The 19,965-nt window shown below is 42.2% G+C and overlaps 1 protein-coding gene across 3 annotated transcripts in view; it reads left to right on the top strand.

Annotated features, from left to right (window-relative positions):
- Positions 1 to 19,965, top strand: part of Dse (dermatan sulfate epimerase) — a 62,390-nt gene that overhangs the window by 20,744 nt on the left and 21,681 nt on the right. For 2 of the 3 annotated variants that reach the window (XM_057763157.1, XM_057763156.1), the window contains exon 2: positions 10,892 to 11,360. In XM_057763157.1, the coding sequence (XP_057619140.1) occupies positions 10,945 to 11,360 (416 nt within the window). In that variant the 5' untranslated portion in view covers positions 10,892 to 10,944. Of the gene's footprint in view, positions 1 to 10,891; positions 11,361 to 19,965 lie in introns of those variants that run through there. The other variant, XM_057763158.1, reaches the window with a different exon arrangement.

The following is a 19,965-nucleotide window of genomic DNA, read 5'->3' as shown; positions in this document are numbered from 1 at the left end:
CACCCTTACAGTGCAGATAACTGATTGAACTAGTATCATTTGATCACCTAACCTATACCAAAACAAACCTTATCAGGGAGAATAATCCAGTATCACAGAGCTGTCTCCTATGGGCTGCTAACAGGTCAGGCCTGAAGTCTGACTTCTCTCCTGATTGTGTGAGGTTGAAGTAGCTGGGGCCTGGGGAGGTAAATCTTTCCTGAATGGTCTGCTAGGCCGTTTTGTGTTGTTTTGTTAGAGGATAAACTTGCAGGATCCAAACTCAGAAGTGATGCACTGTACATACCCCAGTTTTGCATGTTTTCAAGACATATGCAGCAAAATATGAGTGACCCGGAGACACAAAATTCATGAGTGACGCAAGAGAGGTTAGATGTGTTTCACAACAGTTCCCCGAAAATCTGCGATAGACTCTGACTCATCCATAGGATTTTGCAAATTCTGGTCTAGGAGAAGAGAGAGCTGACCTACAAATATGTGTGGCATTGGCTGAGTTCCGGGAAGAGACCAGAAGATAGAAATGGAGTCTGGAGATTGATGGGTAGTTCTAGAGCCGTCTCCATCAGGACTCTGTTTTGACAAAGTAGAGCAGTGTGGGATGTGAAACTGGGTGCAGAAGACCCAAGAAAGGAATGCATTGAGGGTAATTTCAAATAACCAGGATGAGGAAGTGTGGCATGGACGATGAACTTAGCTTTAACTAATGTATGTTCTCATTGATAGGAAGTTGAAAATTTGTTTTCATTAAATGTCCCATCTCTAAAAAGTAAAATTTCACACACATACACACCCTCTCTTTGAGACAGTCTCCCTTCATAGCCCAGACTGGCCTCAAACTCACAGAGGCCCTCCTGCCTCAACATCTGACTGGGACTACTGTTTCCTCATTTAGGGTCTTGTTCTGTGTAGGCGCAAACATTTCAGCAGTCTTTTCCGATAAGCTACAATTGATGAAATAGCATTAGATTTGAAAACTCCTTTTTCCTGGAGTCCCAAGGTTGTCAGCATGCACTTGAAGAGGAAGTGCTGTCTTGGAATCAAATGTTAGCTTTATATTTGTCAAAATATTTGGCTGTTAGGGTCTTGAAGAAACTGAATATATTTTTTATTAAATAAACAATGCGCTGTACCTATTTTGGGAGTAAAGGTCTCTGGTTTTGTGATTGCCCATTTCCTTGTGAGGTCATGGTGCACTTCCTCCCGTTGGGCTGACTTTGATATTCTCCTCGAGAAGATAATGGTGGCTGCTAGCAGTCTCTGAGCTCTTTCTGACTCCTGCACATCCTTTGACTGCTTCAAATGTATCAGTCAATTAAAGCATTACAGAAACCCTGTGGGCAAGATGCTGTTACTTTAAACTGGAACAGAGCTGAGGATGTGCTGATGTGAGGATGCAAATCCAAACAGATCCTCAGCCTGACTTAGGTGTTGATTATGTTAAAACACCACAGAACAAGCATTTTTACATATATAAGTCCATTTAATTTCACATCAACAAATTGAAGAGTCAAGATAGCATTTTTAGCACATTTTAAATGAAGTAGGTCTAGAAAGTTTGAAGCACACCATGTTGGCCCCCATGAGGGCTCTCTTAGCTTCTTTTCTGCCTTCATAAATCTGTGGGAGGGAGGACATTTTTCCTGTAGTTTTCTTGAACATTTCGTGGCCAAATTAAACTGGCGTTTGAAACTGTAAGATTAAAATTTAGCCCTTGACTTCCTTATTGCTGTCTTTTCTGACCTTTATTTTCAGTCCGCAATGCTGTAAGATTGCGCATGGACTCAGCTCTTGCTGAGAAATCCAGAGCAGACCCTGTGAACTCTTCTACAGAAATCTTTGGTTGTCATTTACAGAACCTTGAAAAAGTAGATTGTGACTTTTCTTCTGTGGCTAGGAAGGATAGTTAAAGAAGTTGCTTTGGACTGAGGGAGAACAAGTATTTATCTTGATTGCCAGTCATGCAGGTACTGCAGATTACAAATCCCCACACGTGCCTATTTCTTTGCTTTCTATCCTGCAGGTGTTTGGGATAGGGTGTATTGATTAGTTTTCAGTACCTGACGAAGACTGCTTAATGAAGGAAGGGTTCACTGTGGTTCGTGGTCTAAAGGTGAGGTCAGTCCGCCATGAGAGGGAGACATGTGGCTACAGTGGTAGGAATGTGAGCCAGCTCATCACATGGTGTGCACATTTGGGAAGCAAGGGGAGATGGATGCTGGTGGTGTTGAGCTCTCTCTCCCTCTTTCCCTTTTTCTTCCGTCTGGGAATCATGAAAGATGCTGGCGTCATTCAGACTTACTTGGTTCTTACCTCTTCCCTTAAACCTTTTTGAAACACCTTATAGACAGATCCAGGAGTGCTTTTCTATAGTTATTTAAAATCTACGCATGTGAGATTAACTATATCATAATAGGTATAGTTTCCTGTTCACTTGTGTGCTCGATGCCAAGCATGGAGTTCTGAGTTTAGCAGCTGCTTGCTCTGCAGCAGAATGAAATGACTTATGTAGCATCCTTGTTCCCATCACGGAAAGGGAGGTGATCTCTCAGATCTGGGTAACAGTGCATTGAAATGTATAATAGCCATCAATTGTGACATTTAAAAAATTCAGGATATAAGCAAATTTTAATTTACTCTGCATGTAATATTATAACTAAAATGGCAAAAGTACCTTTGGGTCTTCTGTTGCAAGACCATTACTAAGAAAGGCAGTTAAACCTGTAGAGTGCACCAGTCAGAAGACCATGTTAGACTGATGAGCACACCACAATTTACTCGTAGTGTTCCTGGCAAGGTGTAATCCCTATAATTTTACTTCTGCCTGCTTTGTAAGTAAATTCAATGCCCAGCAGTGTCCTTACCGACTGTGTTCTCCTACTTCCAGCCTTGAGCTCTTTGCCACCACAGAAGTGATAAAGATTTTGCTTTCTTTTCACATTTTAAGCGGTAATCACTCTTTCAAAGGCTGTCTTTAATTTTATGTAATTAGTAATATTAGTTAATTAATGGGTGTGTATGTACACGTGGGAGAGCATAAATGAGTGTGTTCATCTTTGTGAGCACATGCAGAAGCTAGAGTTTTCCCTTGGGGATTTTTTTTTCCTCTCTCTTCATTTTATTTATTCATTTGTTTGCTTGTATTGTGTTGAGACAGAGTTGCTCGTTGAACCTGGAGCACTCCATTTTGGTTAGAGCATCTGGCCAGGGAGTCCTGGAATTTCTGGGTCTACATCCTGTTAGTGCTGGGGTTGCAGGAACACACTACCCTGGGTACTGGGGATTCAAGCTTACTTCATGTGTGCAGAGCAAACACTTACACATTGAACCATCTTCCCAGTTCCCAGATCTGGGTCCTATTTTTTTTGTTTTCAAATTTTTAACTTTACATACTAGCCCCAATTCCTTCTCCCTCCCCATCTCCTGCCCTCCTCTCCCCACCCCACCCTCCTTCCACTCCTCAAAGGAGGTAAGGCCTCCCTTGGGGAGTCAACAAAGTCTGGTACACCAAGGTGAGGCAGGACCAAGCCCCTCCTTCTTGTATCAAGGCTGAGCAAAATATCTCATGGTAGGCAATAGGCTCCAAAAAACCAGTTCATGCACCCAGGATAAGTCCTGGTCCCACTGCCAGGCTCCCCCACAACAGATCAAGCCACATGACTGTCACCCACATCCAGAGGGTTTAGTTTGGTCCCATGCAGGATCCTTAGCTGTCAGTCCAGAGTCCATAAATGCCTACTAGCTTGGGTCAGCTGTCTCTGGTTTTTCCCAATCATGACCAGATCTGGATCTTAACAATTTAGCTTTACAGCCATATGTATCAGACAGACTTCTTCAACTAAATCTTACGTATGGGTTGGTAGCTACTGAACCACCCACTCAGCTGGTCTCTGGTAAATAAATGGGTGCTGGAGGCTTCAAATTTACATTAGAAAATCATCTTTAGACATAATTTAGAAGAATTACTAGTCTCACCGAAGAGAGCTGATAGAGGAAAGCGGACTTCAAGTTACCTTATGAAAATCTGTGCTACCTGCTCAAGATCCTACCAGGAGGCAGGGGTCGGAATGCGTTTTGATTGCAAAAGGCTACACTTAAAACCCAAACTGAAGTGTCGCTGGCGTGTGATGATGTCAAACACCATTATTACCTTCCGTGTGGTTTTCTGTGTGGGCCCAGGGTTATAATTACTCCTTTAGGAACGTGTCTGACTCTAGAGGGTTCCACATGCCGTCATTTCATATTGTGGAGTTTTGTGTGAAAACGGCTCTAAGGGGAGGTATGGTTCACTTTATCCTTAAATAAATACTAAGTTCGCTCAGTGAATGAAGCTTTCAGGTTTGGCTAAGAGCGCCTGGCTTTTCTTTTTCTGTTTGACTGCAGGGGCTCCACACACTGGGGAACATAACAGCAGGGATGATTATATGGTATCCAAACCATGTTTTCTTAGGATTTGACATAGTTAAGAGGAAGGGTAGATTTATTTCACTACAAAAATTTATGAGACATTTAAGGTTTTACTGAATGTTGAAGATTTGTTTTTCAGAGATTATTTTAATTATCTATTTGCTAAAGCTGAAATTTAGGGAAAAAAGTATTAAGAACTTAAAAAAAATGTACATTCCCTTAATTAAACTAACTGTGAAGAAGTACACAGGGATGACAGCAAGATGTCCCCCAGGCATGTGGAAGGAGGAGACTCTGAGGCTCATGCCCAAAATGGAAGGCAAAAGAATGTGTATCTCTGCTTGGCATGTGTTAGGGCTCTCCGTCTGGTCCATCATGGTTGGCCTAAAAGCTTATCGGAGATGTATCAGGGGAGAGAACTTGCAGAAGATGGAAATGTGATCAAGGCAGGGGCTCAGCACTGGCCTCCCCAGTGCTCATGTTTCTAGGCAAGAGGATATCAATAGCCAAGACCTTCTGCTGATGGTCTGGCTAATTTGTGCCTCCTATGGAAATGGACAGACCAGCCTGGCATGCGCTAAAGTGCTCTTGTCATGAAATAGTTCCTCAGCCCAGGGCAAACCAGAGCAGCTGCCATGGGCAGAGAGTGGTGCATCTGAGTAGCAGGAGCTGTGAAGGGAGTGTCCATGTGGCTCATTTCAGCTTCAAGAACTGTTCTTGATGCTGGGCGGTGGTGGCGCACGCCTTTAATCTCAACACTAGAGAGGCAGAGGCAGGCAGATCTCTATGAGTTCGAGGCCAGCCTGGTCTATAGAGTGATTTCCAGGACAGCCAAGGCTACACAGGGAAACCCTGTCTTGAAAAATAAACAAACAAACAAACAAAAATCTTTCTTGACGACCAGGAAGGCATCTGGGACTGATGCTGGCCGTGTAACCTCCTCCCAAGTGAAGTAAACATCTTGACTGGACAACTTGGCCCAGACTCTGGGCCCTTCCTGTTGTTTTTGTTCTGTTGAATTCTTTAATTGCCAAGGCAAGCATCTTATCATTTTACTTCACGTCCATTTTCTGTGGAGCCGGAAACATTTCGCAATCTGCTAGAAGGTCAGCACATTCATTTACTTAAATACATATGTGGTATTGATAAAACAGTAGGTGGTACTATCTCATTCCCCAGAATTGTCAGCTGAGATTCATGTGATGTGATAGTGACTGAGTCAAGGCTTCATCCCCCACGGAGGACTGTCACTGGCTGTGGCAATGACAGCAAATGTCGCCCCAGCCTCCATGTACCCCTTCCATGATCTAAACGTGTTACTGGAAAAACCGTGCTGCATTTCCCAACCCCTGTTGCGTCACAGAGCCTGAACATTTACTGTATGTCCACCAGAACTGACTTGCCTTGGGAAATAAGCAAACTCTGGTTATGGTCTACTTATCTGCTACTCTTTTTTGGAGGCAAAAAAGAACCCAAGATGAACACAGAAGAGATGATGACTGTGGTATGTCATTCTGGCACCTTAATGAACAATTTGGGAAACATTGAGAATGCTCAGTGAGACAGTGGCATAGGAAAAGCATTAATGCATTTAGAACCTTCCCTGTGAGTGTTGTGCTTAGTATCCATGATGCATGGAAGACGTGGGAGCATATTGTGCTACATTTTAGTTACCTGGCTGATGAGCCTGGTCTTGCTTTGGCCAGTTGACAACTTTGATTCTCAATTTTTGCCTGTGAAACATGCAGTTTCTTTCCTATCTTTTGCTGATAGGTTAATATAGTCCTAAGTGAGTGGAACTTTTCATCTTTTATTAAAAATAAGTACTTATTGAGCTCTCCCTCCCTGTCAGGTTCTAAGCTAAGGGCATCACCTACACGTAATCACCCCATGAAATAGGTACCACCCTGTAAAGGAGGGAATGGAGGCTTTGAGAATCAAGTCAGCTGATCCAAACCAGCAGACAGCACAGTGGGCATTTGCCCTGGTGTCTACACAAGTCCCCAGTCTCCACAGTTAATCACTGTGCTGTGCCCCTAAGAGGTTTGGCACCTAAGAGGGGTTTTAATCCATTTTCATTTGGGCCATGTTTCACTTTCTTCGGGGCCGTTTTTTTGTTCTGTCAACTATACTCGGCCTTTTCCAAAGCACGAGAAGTTGAAAGGGCTTTTGGGGTACCATGGGGTACCATGCGTTTCATTCTCTCCGTAGTCCCAGTCGCTCACTGCTTGGTTCCCGGTTCTTCACAACATTCCTTCCATGCTTTATGTAAAGTTAGCAGAAGTGAAGCTTCCGATTTAAAATGCTTTGAAAAATCTGTTCGGTTAAAAAAAAAACAAAACAGCAAAAACCTTGGTTTAGGGTTTAAATTCTAGTTCTCCTTCTGGAATGTATTCCCTTATGGAGGCAAACGATGCTTCTTTGCCACATTGTTATTGTAATGTTAAAGATCCGATATGGGAAAGTCATTTCGATCCCAGCAGCACAGTTTCTGTGTTAGCAGTCATAGCAGCTGGGGTGGATTATTGGAACCAGGATTCAGCAGAAAGATTTGGGCTGTGTGGCATTGTGAAGATCTGCCTAAGATAATTATAACTGGCTGGGCTTGAGCATGATACTGAACTGGGCTGCAGCTGGTGGCTGGCATCCCAGTGCTATCTGAAGTATCTTGTAGTAACAGTGATTCTTAAATTACTACAGTGTATCTACTGAGTAAGCAAAGACATAGGAATGCTTTAGCGATGTGTGTTGTGTGGGAAGAAAAGAATGAGGAAGACAGCTGAATTCTGCAAGGCAGTGGACTTCGTGGAGAAGAGGAAAAAAAAGCAAGAAAATTAGACTCACGAGACCCTTCAGAAACACCCTGAGGATGGAATTCTGAGTAAGCGATGCCTTTACAGGCTCAGCTGCTAAGTGTGTCTAGTCATTTTGCCAAATTAAAATGCCATGTTCTTGAACTAGGCCAGAGGTTCCAGTGAACAATCAGAGCTCTGCTGTCTCTGCAACAGTGAGCTAGGGTGGGGATCTCTTGACAGATCGTCTCTAGATGTCTCCAAGTCCAGACTTGTTTCTGTGCGTTGGAGGATAGGGGAGAGGGGTAATGGGAGAGTGAAAGTTCTAAGCACATTACTGCTTTTCCTAAGCCATTGTCTCACTGAGCATCCTCAGTGTCTCCCAAAGTGTTCATTAAGGTGCCACCGTGACAGATACCACAGTCAACATCTCTTCTGTGTTCATCTCGGGTTGTTTTGTTTTTAAACTCTGAGACTTGACTATGTGGCCCAGATATGCTGTGGTGGTTGCAGCCTTTCCTAATGTCTATTGACATAAGCACGTGGAATTGGTCTACAACATGCCTGCTGTGGGTCCGCTTTAAATGATGTTGGAAAGCGCGCCTTTCTTTTAAAGTGTTCACACAGGGTGGCTAGGGTGGACCGCTGATGGAAAAAATCCAAGGATTGGAAATGGGATTTTGTTTGCTAGAATTTGCTAGACATTTACAACTGATGAATGGGAACCAGGTGTCCTGTAGGTTAAAGCAAATTTGAGGCACACTTCTGTTTCATTTTGTTTTAAAACATCACATTTAGGTTACTAAAGTTTCTAGACCTGGGTCTTTTCTCCTATTACTTTCCTGTTGAGAACTTTCTCTCTCTCTCTCTCTCTCTCTCTCTCTCTCTCTCTCTCTCTCTCTCTCTCTCTCCTTCTTTCCTTCTGGAAAGTTTTAAACTTGCCTCGGCTTCATATAAGGAAGAACAGGATTTCTGCTTGCTCATTTTAGTGGTGAGATTTTACCAACTCCCAAGCTGGAATTTAGTTCTGAGGTGGCGTCTGAATATTCAGGCGCCAGATTCAGTGCTGAGCTCCACATGTGCAGAGAGCATTCCCCGCTTCTGGGAGACTAGGTGTGTAGACAGCTGAACCCAGCTAGCCTGTTCGTTTGTGCCAGCCTAGGAGTAGCTGTGGGTAGGTAAAGGAAGGTCTTGTTAGCTGGGAGAATGGTGGGAACTCGGCACATAGTGTGAGACATTAGGAAGGCAACGTGTAATTTGTGGCCGGTAAATGCCAGGCCCTTGCTCCTTAGCCCATCCGCTGATGTGTTTTGTGCAGATGTCTGTGGGTTCTGTACTGGCCTGAGTGATTTTCCCAGCAGGCTTTAAAGTGTAGCAAATCCCAGCCTTTCTGCTCTTCTGTTGTCTGATGAATGAGAAGTACCTGAGGAACCTTTCAAAATAGTTGACAGAAGGAGATAACATCCAGTCTTGATTGGGCTCTGTCTGTTTCTGGAACCTCTTTTATTGTTTGGGCAGATGCAGGCAAGTCTGGTATAGCTGGAGGCATTGTGGCAAAAGTGGCTGGGGTCACAGGATGAGTTTGGTTGAGTAGGATATGTCCACCCACCATCTTTCAGGACTCTAGAATAAATAGCCTCTGCTATCTCAGTGAACTGCCTGGGTAGGTAAGGTAGTATGTGGTATGGAGTCGGGAAGAGGAAACAGCAAATAAAACCGACCAGGCTTTGTCATGTTGGGGGAATGTTTGTACCAAAACTTGAGATGGAAAAATTCTTGTCTCTACATAATCTTTCCCTTTCCCCAGTAGCCTGAGTCACCCCATTCATGCTGTACCATGTTCTGAAAAACCCAGCCTTTGAGAGAATCGGAACTGTGTGCATATGGGGCCAATTAAAAAAGAGCTTCCAACCTGTCCTCACCCGGGATGCCTGATTTCCCCACTGTGCTAATTGCACTGATGACAGCATCCTGTCTTGATTTTGAAGGTTCATACACACACGTGCTTTAAAAAAATGCTAGCAGTATTGTTCTCTTGAGGGAAGCAAAAGGCAATCCCCTGGTGGGGATGGGGGAATGGGATGAGCATTCTTTTACTCCAGTCATTTCTGCGCTGCCAGAGACTACACCCTCCTCTGTGTAACCACAAAAGACTGTTTCTTTTGGCTGGGTCTTCTGACCTTGAAGGATCTAGCCAGCCACCTCCAAGCATTGGGTGCTAGACATAATACTGCCAGAGCCCAGGAATTATTTCTCTTTCATAGATCTGATTTAGTGTGACTGTATTCATGGTTTCTTTTATTCATCAGAAATTCTGTTCTTGAACTTAAAATGCATCATCAAACCACTGCCATTACGTTTTCTCATATATGTATTTATATTCTAAGAACACTAAAGAATAAAAAATACCAAAATAAGAAAGCCACAAACGATGCCATGCTCTGCTCCGTGGGAGATGGAGCAAGTTGAGAATGTGGATTGAATTTGGTATCACATTTTTATTTTTCTCTCATCTGTCTGGGATGAGGCCATTTTTCCTTGGAAAAAAAAATCACTTGGGTTCACCATCAGCTTTTCCTTTTAATAATTGAAAACCACTGTTCATTATTTACGTAAAACTTTTTTTTTTCTGGCCTGCTTTCTCTAACCTTTCCCCTCATAAGAATTTTAGGAATTCCCTGACTTTTTCTCTGAGGGATTTTTTGCCTGCTTTATCCCAGATGTGGGACGTAGACAATGGTGAGGGTGTGTATGTGTGTGTATGTGTGTGTGTCTTTTTTCCTTTGTGCGTGTGTGTGCTTGTTTGAAGGTTGTTCTTTTTGCTAGTGCACAAATATGCCACCTGGGGGAAGAAAGCGCTATAAAGGAGAACAACTAGATAAGGAAATATGTGAGCCTGTTTCAATTATCTAACTTCCTGAGTGGCACCAAAATCCTATATGCAAAATGAAAAATCATACAGAGGTTGAAAATAATGAGGGAAAAGAGCATTCACTAGTCATCCAGTCTTTCCACACCAAGATTTTCTTTTCTGAATGAAGGCATGCCAACTTCCCAGTCCCAGAGCCCCGAGTCTGGACTTTGGGGGAGCTGACGTCAGTCCAGGGAGCTGTGGGCAGATTCTTCTGTCTTCTCTAGCTCACCTTCTTCCGCCACAAAGAGAATGGTCAATCTTGCTCAAACCTTTTTGTCCACACAGGCTCCCACAGACAGACATGCCGATCCCAATGCCTAATTCAGAGTGTAAAATGTAAAGATGAGGGACATCATTGTGGCGAAGGAGGCTGGATTAAGAAACACAGGATTTTCCCCATTTCTCAATGCCTTCTCAGATTTCCAGAAGACAGATGGTTTACCACAGCCTTTTGGTTATGTGGTTTATGTATTAATGTCTAAAATACCATAAAAATCTCAACTTTTCTTCCTGATAATTTATGAGAAAAACATCGTATTTTTCCCTTCCCCATAAGTCCATAGTTGTGTTTTCTTGATGAATTCCATCTGCTAGAGTGTGCTTATGTCTATAAAATCATACCTCACTGGGTTCTAGCAAGTTTCTCCCTAATTTAACTTTTTGCTGCATGTTAAAAATTCATAAGATTACTTTCCCAATGTTTAGAGGAAGTTAGATAGCTGTCTGCTGTGCACTTTTACCAGGCGTTACTGACATACTCTATCTTGTGTGTCTCCCGTAGGATTGTTCGAAGATGGTTTGGCTGCCTTGGAGCTTTGGAGATCTGATGTCACGATGAGGACTCACACACGGGGTGCCCCCAGTGTGTTTTTCATATATTTGCTTTGCTTTGTGTCAGCCTACGTTACCGACGAGAACCCGGAAGTTATGATTCCCTTCACCAATGCCAACTACGACAGCCACCCGATGTTGTACTTCTCCAGGAGAGAGGTGGCAGAGCTCCAACTAAGGGCTGCCAGTTCCCATGAGCACATCGCCGCTCGGCTCACGGAGGCAGTGCACACCATGCTGTCTAACCCCCTGGAGTACCTCCCTCCCTGGGATCACAAGGAGTACAGTGCTCGCTGGAATGAGATCTACGGGAATAACCTGGGTGCCTTGGCAATGTTCTGTGTGCTGTATCCTGAGAACATTGAAGCCCGAGACATGGCCAAAGACTACATGGAAAGGATGGCAGCGCAGCCTAGTTGGTAGATTTTTGTCTTTTCCTTCTTACTGTGTTAACCTTGTCGCTTAGAGGAATGATTCAAGTGGTAAGGATCTAGTTCTGGTAGTAGGATGACTGCCTAGCATGCATGTGTATGAAGTCCTGGGGTTGGTCCTGCCACCAAGTAAGCCAGGGGTGGTGTCTCATGCTCTTAAATCCAACAGAAGAGATGGAGATAGAGGAGTGGAAAGTCAAGGTCATCTTTAGCTGTGCAGTGAATGTGAGGCTGGTCTTTTGATACTTGAGCTTCTGTCTCAATTTAAGAAAGGAGGGAAGCAAGGATATCTAACCGTTTCCAAAGACCTAACATGTTTCAATTTAGAAGGAGCATGTTGAAAGGCAGCGTAACCAAAGGTGTACTGGGTGGGGGTTGCAGAATTGAGCAACTAGTATCGTGTTAATAACTGAGAGTTCTTTCTGCATTGTTTAACATACATTTACAGTTACGCATGGAGTAATATTCTGAGAAATGCATCACTAAGTGATTTTTTTGACCTTGCGTGACTATCATGGAATATATTTACATAAACCTAGGTGTCATTTATATAGGATGTAGCTTATTGCTTTTAGGGCCAGGATGAGCAAATAGTGTAAAATGAATTCAAGCGCAAGATATATGTTAAACCTAGGAGGCTGCTGCCTACATAACACAGTATGCATGTCCATGGTTAGTTTTGTATGTAAGTGGAAGGAGTACTCTCTAAAATAACAATGAATCATATTTCATAAACCCATAAATCAGTATCATAGTTGCTTATCGGACATTGTGCCCTATAGACAGCTATATGTGCTAACTTTTATATGATTGACAGTGTTGTAGGCTTCTTTACACCAGCAGCCTTATGAACATGTGAGCAAAGAGCACTTTGTGCTGATGTTAGGGTGGCTACAGGGTCACTAGGCACAAGGACTTTTCAGCGTGGTTGTGATCCTGCGCATGCTCTTTCTTGGAGCAGAACTTCGCTTACATGATACATGACTGTTTCTTATTGTTTTGTGTTGGGCTTTTGATTGACACCTCAAATTGACTGAAATGTTTTGCCTATAAGGCCTTTCAGCCAATTAGCATTTATGTGCACTTTATGATAATAAAGAGATAAAAGTCATTGTGATGGGATTGACTGGCAATTTATAAACAAGATTCTATTTAAGAGTCAGCAGAGGGCCCAATCCTGTGGGAAAGCGAGTGCTACGGTACACACGTGTGAAGAATTCCACTTATCTCATGGTTTACCTTTCAGGAGTTTAAGATTCAAGAGCCAACTTCCCGTTTCCTTTTGGTTACTTAAATTTGTTTATAATTCATGTTTCTATCTATCTGCTTTTTAAAAGATAAGGTTTGAGCTGACTAAACTCGGGATTCCGTAGGTATTTTTTCCCAAACTCTAGCTTAATACATATTCACATCTCAGTTACTAAAAATGCTTACAAATTGTATGAAACATGGTCCTAAAACTGTGTAAGCTGCCACTTGTCGTAGGCTTGGAGAGGACTGGTTTTAAAGGCATAGGGACATATGTAGCAGTCCCGTGGGTGAGTGCATCTTACATGAAACACATCTTGGTGCGACAGAAGAGGAGTAGCAATTGCAGCCCTATGATAACTGTCTGACATCTCGTAGTGGACAGAACTATGAAAGAACGGTGGTATCATAATTTGTAAAAGTATGTAGTTATTCTATAAATACATGTAGTCATTCTGAAGCTTATGATATTTTAAGTTGGACCAAGCCTTTTGATGTGACTTGTCCCAAACATAGACCTTAGCTGTGTGTGTCATGTGTTCTGACCTAGAGTCACCTGCATCAGACTGCATTCCAGTTCTGACACCAAGAAAGAAAATGAAATATGTATGAGAACTCGCCTGATAATCGGAGCAACAAGATGACGTTATCAAATGGGACAGTAACTTAATGTTATACTAGGTAGAACTAAAAGCAATCCCTTTTTGTATCTGTTAGCTCTATTATAGCCTTCGTGTTTTCCTTAGATGCTGGTGCTTGTGAAATGCCCCAGAAAAACAGGCAAAAAGCCTGTTTCATCACACAACAGACTAAGAGATTAAAAAATGTCTTTGTATTGAAATTTTTAAACACAAATATAACAGTGTTAGTAAAATTGTACAAGACCAGTACAATTTCATAGTATACCCATCTGGGTGTCTGTATTTAATGAGTGGACACTGTCACTAGGATTAAATACCTTCTCTGACAAAAGAAAGAAAATAAATAATTTCAAGTACAAATTTTAGCATTCACATAGTCTCTCCAAGTACCGATTTACCGATTGGCAGAGTTGGGAAGAGATCTCCTAACTAACTGTGCTGTTACCTGGTGACCAAAGCCAGTCTGTCATTTAGTAGGACTGCTTTCTCTTGATCAGGCTAAGCTGGGGTTAGAAATTGAAAGTGAACTTTGATATCTGAGTATTAGTTCTAGATAATGGATCCCTTTCTTGTGATTTTTAACGCTCTTATAGAAATGTTGGCTACTTACAAATAGCCGCATTCAAACCTAGACTTTTATACATTCATTTGGGTGTGTGGTTGAACATCATCATTTTATGCAAGTTAAAATATGACTAAATATTTTTATATTCCAGCTACCTTTCCTTAAATTGCTCAGTTTAATTCTATTCTTCATTATATACAAAAAGTATACTGTGAAAGTTATCATTGTCTTAGTTTGGATATAGTATGCATCTATCCATTGCAGAAAAATAAAGACTGGCTGTATTTAAAAATCAATAATAAATATCACAGAATTAAAAATTCCTACAATGGCTTCATATGTAGAATATATTTTCCATTTTCCTTGAAGAACATTTCTTTTGAAAACTGACTAAATTATATTTTTTTCACCTAATCAACTGACACTTTGAGCATCTACTGGGCTAGTGATGTGGATGCAGGGTTGAAGAAATGGCCCAGCAGTTTTTTAGTTTGTTCCTAGGATGAGGAATCTTACAGTGGGTGCTTCTGAGCATGCGGATAATGCAGTAAGGTTTTTATTCATGACTTATGGGAGCAGCAGTGTAAAGGGGCCAACTCTGGAGTCATTCTGCCCACATCCTGAGCTCTGTATCGCTTCAGATAAACTTCTCAGTTTGAGCCTTAGCAACCCTGGCGTGTAACATTACAGCAGTAGCGTGTCTACTGTGCAGGGTCATTAGTAGGATTAAGTGAGGTAGCCAGTACATGGTCCTCTGAAAATTCTTGTCATGTAATAAGGCTGGAAGAATAATGACAGCTGGTAATTATTGCCTTTGCTGTTTTCACCTAGGACGTAGGCCCTGATTGGTGTATAATAGTTATTTATAGGTTTTTAAGAAGAAAATAGTTCTTTTTTGTTCAGAGATTTTTATCACCTTTATTCAAATTGTTCTCCATTTGCCTTTGACACTGCTCCTTTAAAACAGGCAGCATTTGACCTCCAGGATCCTTTCTGTGTGCAAGAACCTAGTGGTAAGGCTGTGACAGAGGACTTGAGGGAAAATAATAACGGGGTGTCATTGGTTCGGTGTTAAAGCTGTGGTACTTTCCTCTTTGTGTGATGAAATGCCTGGCAAGCAGCAATGTGAAGGAAGAGTTTACTTTGACTCACAGTCTGAGGGTACAGCTCATCATGATGAGGAAGTCAGGAAACCAGCAGCTGATCATGGATGATGGGTGCCCATGATCAGCTAGCCTCTTCCCTTGTATTCAATCTTGAATCTTCGTCCATAATGGTACCACTACTTTTAAAGGTAGGTCTTCCCGTGTCAGTGAACCTAAACAAGAGAATCCCTCACAAGCTGTCCAGAGGCTCATCTTGTTGAGCCTGTTAAACTGACAACATGAACTATCATATTTATTGAATCCATTGTATGTTAGTAAAGAGATTTAAAGGTTCACATCCATAGAGTGACTTTAAAATTTCAGCTATGGTGGCACTCACCTTTAGTCCTAGCACTTGGAAAGCAGATTTGGACAGATCTGAGTCTAAGGCCAACCTGGTCTTCAGAGCAAGTTCCAGAGTAGCCAGGGCTACACAGAGAAAACCTATCTCAAAACTGTTTACAACTGTAAACAAGAATTCGGTCTCTGCAGCCACTGTGAAAGAAAAGTTAAACTGAAAATGTGATGTAGCTGTAATGTTTTTACCACCTATACCAAGGAAAGGGAATCTGAAAGTCTGTCAATGGCAGGGTGGTTGAGAAATGTGTATAATTCTATGGGTCTCTATATCTGGGCACCACAGGAAGATGCGCTTGCTTGTGTGTTCTCTCTGCCTGTGTGTAGGCAACCACATCCTTCCCAGGAAGTCTTTCCTGTTTTCTTGGTTTCGTTAATGGCAAGGTTGTGTGTATCTTACTTCATAAACTTGATTAATTAAAATAAGTTATTTCGAGCCTTTGAGATGGCTCAGAGGTCAGTGTGTTTTCACCAAGTCCGATGACCTGAACTCTGAAATCCATATGGTTGGAGAGAACTGATTCTCACAAGTTGTCCTATACCTCCACATGTATGCCAAGACATGGACATATATGCACACACATACACACAAATTTAAACAAAATATGATTTAAGAGCCATAGAAGTACTATACATAAAATAATTTTTTTTCCATCAAAAATTTAAATTCAAGCCAAGAAAATAATACTTTAAAAAGTGTTTCATAGAAATTTTACATGGATTTCCATAAAGATCAATTCAGAGAGACTTTAGGGTTAGCACATATTACTCTATCTTTCTTAAAAGTTCCTTAATGTATGTGCGTTTTTGTTTGTTTACTTGTGCTCGCCTGTGCTGTGCCTTCACCTCCACAACTTTTTGCCCAAGTTAAAGAAACATAATACAAGATTCCAACTGAAGGTAGCTGAGGGAGATGACAGTGAAGAGCTGGGAAACGGACTGGGAGAGGAATAAGAATCACTAAGACGTGTCACACCGTGACCATGAGTGACTCACAAGAGGACCCTGAGATTGATTTGTTTTATTTATTTGTTTGGCAACAAGATGATAGGCTTCCTTAGTTTTGAAGTTTAGAGTGTCCATGAATATAAAAATCAGGTCAGTTGCTCTGTAAAAGAACAATTATTCCTGACCCAGAGATCACAAAGAACCTTCTAGATTTTCACAAAGACTCAGTACTCTCATAAACATCCTTTGACAGCTCATCCTTTGATGAGCTGTGTTGATGCTTTTCAGTCAGCACTGGGTGGAGAACAGGAACTATGTTGTTTGGTGCATGCATAGGTTCCCTTCATGGAGGCTGCCCTGAGCAAATTTCACTAAAACTTACAGGGACGGAGGAGGAAGAATGGAACAGATGCATGTTTTAGTCAGCCATGTTTTTCCCTGGGCTCGTTGAATTCTTTAGTAGACTTTTTCGTATGATAGAAAATGAAATGACATCATGCTTGTCTGCCAGGTGGCATCCCTTCGTGTCATGTGTCTCATTAAGTCTTAGGCTGATGAATTGCTCTGACCTTGATCTGTTCAGTTATAAGTATCTGGTGATCTAGAACTTGAAGCGAATCAGACAAAAGGCTCACTTGCTTATTGGAGTCCACCATTGTCTAGTTGCTTCAGAAAAGTGTGAGTTTACCATGTTCCACTTAATCATACGTGGAGATGGATGCATTGAAAAGAGATTTAAGATGTGATTGTAACGGACGGATTTACTCAAGTTGACATCGATAGCTGGGAAGCATCCAGTGTGCATTTCCCAGGAGTGAGATTTGGGGGGGTTTCCTTGTCAACCAGGGAAAACGGGCCTGCCACATTCATCTTGGAGGAGATCTGTCCTCTGCCCTGGCGCTGCTGTTTGTAATTAGCCACATGTCCTCTGGCCGATTTTATAGCTGCTGTAAACATGGCTTTTCATCTGTATAATGTAGATGTCTCTCTGCAGCCATGATGGTTCATGATGGGGACAAAGCAATGCACAGAAAACTCTTGAGATTATAGACTTGGCACTTGGTTTTGCTAAACGTTTACTATTTGTGTTATACAGGAAGATGTCACACGGCAACACTGGCAAGCCTTGGGTGCACAATATTCCATTTTAATCACTCTGGTGCTCCGGAGTCGGGTTTTTGAGGAGAATTTGTTGTGAATCCCTCTCCCTTGCCTTATAGTATTTTTCTTCTTTATCATGAGACAGAAAATAAATCACAGAGGAAAGAAATGACTTCACTCTTGTGTTGGAGCCAGTTGGCTACAGGGGTTCGGGAGAACTGGGCTGGGAAAGAACAAAAGTTGAACTTTTGGACAGAGAAGTAGTTGTACTTTTTTTCCCCTTCTACAACAGATTATTAAATCCTTGCTTATAGATGACAAGCTTCTGACATCTTAGGGTGTATTTGTAAAATAATATAAAACACCTAAATAAAGAGGTGGAAAAAAAAAAGAAAAAGCTCTGTCGCCCTGAAATGAACCAGTCAGTTTCATTGCTCTGTGTACCAAGATGCACTGTGGGGCTCCAAATGCAACTGGCCTTTTCCTCTTTTAAACTGCAGCCTAAGGCTGAGGATCAAAAGCGGGAGGGGTAGCTGGGCCCCAACGCATGGAGCCACAGCCCTGGGAGGGAAAAGATAGGTTTTCCTCTCGTGACCTTCCAGTGAGAACGGCAGGGAGGTTTGCCCAGCAGACACCTGGAATCCATTAAAGCGGACTGGTAGAAACAAATGCCGGGCTGTCAGAAACCCAGCCTCCGGTGCTGGCTTCTTCTCATTCATGGTTTTCTTCTCCCTTGCCCTTCCCCCTCATTCTTCCCACCACTCTCTTTCCAGTTTCTTACATTTCTGTGTAAGAAAGCTTTCTCATTTGGTGTAGGCTTAGATCGTTGGAAGCTGAGGGCAGATGGTTCTGAGTCAGTCACGTTGGTCAGCTTCTTTAAGTTTTACAGGGTCTCGAGCAGTAGGACCCCGGACATTGGACAGTCCCTTCTTGACTGGCATTTAGTGAGCAGGTTGCTGCTGACCAGCATCACTACAGGTAGATCTGCGAGCCAGAGGGGACCCACAAGCTGTGGAGGAAGCCCAATCAGGTTGGCAGGTGAAGGTGAGCTGAGCATCCTTGGAGAAGGGCTGAACTTGTGTGTAGTCACCCTCTCCCTATGTAGAGGACGCTCAGCTTCCCTAAGTTCTTGCTGCCCACTCACCCTGAACTCTAAACTGTTCTTCATCTATTCCAAATGTAGGTCAGGATAAAGCTGTTTCAATAATCCTCTTTCTACGTAAGTTTAAAATATTTGATGGTAGCTGCAATCACACTCACTTGGAAAGAAATGCAAAGTTACTTTTCTCTGTAGGACTTGTCTGTTGTGTAATGTTAAATTCTGTCCTCTTTCCTACCCTCGGTGTCCTTTGTTGCCTGTTTAAATGTGATATGGGTTTTCTGAATTGCCACAGGAATTGTGCTTCGGGCCAGAAGAAGCCACCTTCCTTTTGTAGTGGAGTCTCTCACTTTGTACGTACAGCACAGGTGATGTGCATATAAAATTCTGCACTGTCTTTACATAAACATTTAAAGCAAATCTTTAAATGTTTTCTAACAAAATTTTGACAAGCTTGATGTTTGGATTTTATGCATTCTTTATTTCCTATCTTGAGGGGAAAATGGTAGTTGGCGGGTACTGAATATATCTGTACGACACTTCATAGAGATCTTTAAAAAGTGCAGTGAAAATTAAACACTAGGTTTGCCTATCGGATGAAATTGAACTCTGTTCTGACACTGTGGCCTTGCCGTCAGTGCAGTCTTATAATGCTAAATGGATATTTGTAATAACTGCTGAGGCTGGTGTTGTTACAGGTGTGCTCATTGGATCTCTTGATATGGTACAAGTGTGCTCTTGGATCTGTTGCTAATGTTGCTGATGTCCTTATTGGATCTGTTGGTAATGGTACAGGTGTGCTCATTGGGTTGGTTGATAATGGTACAGGTGTGCTCATTGGATCGGTTGATAATGATACAGGTGTACTCATTGGATCGGTTGATAATGGTACAGGTGTGCTCATTGGATCGGTTGATAATGGTACAGGTGTGCTCATTGGAGCTGTTGATAATGGTACAGGTGTGCTCATTAGATCCACTAATGATGGTACAGGTATGTTAATTGGCTCTCTTGATAATGGCACATATGTGTTAATTGAATCTCTTGATAATGCTACAGGTGTGCTCATTGGATCTGTTATAATGATAACAGGTGTGTTAATTGACTCTCTTGATAAGAGATCTTTGGCAAGAGGGAGGGGGAATGGAGTGGAAGGAGGGGGAGAGGAGTGGGGGGAGGGGGAGAAGAGTAGGAGGGAGGGGAGAGGAGTGGGAGGAGGGGGAGGGAAATGGGAGGCGGGGAGGAGGTGGAAATTTTTCAACAAAAAAATAAATAAGTAAATAAGTAAATAAATTAAATTAAAAAAAAAAGAGATCTTTTGAAAAGCCAGGTCATTCATTTTCTCTTCGGCATCTTCAAATTGGTCTTTAACTTTTCAAGTTCTAAGGCTTTATTGATTAAGGGGGCACATCTTAACAATGCTTAATAGCCTCTCTCATCCACCTTTCCTTTTTCTTTTCATATACTGGCTTTGAACAGCAGGAAGGTA

Source organism: Chionomys nivalis, chromosome 2, assembly GCF_950005125.1.
Source record: "Chionomys nivalis chromosome 2, mChiNiv1.1, whole genome shotgun sequence".
Taxonomy (NCBI): domain Eukaryota; kingdom Metazoa; phylum Chordata; class Mammalia; order Rodentia; family Cricetidae; genus Chionomys; species Chionomys nivalis.
Note: the sequence above shows the minus strand (reverse complement) of the source record. Positions and strands in the feature narration are given on the sequence as shown.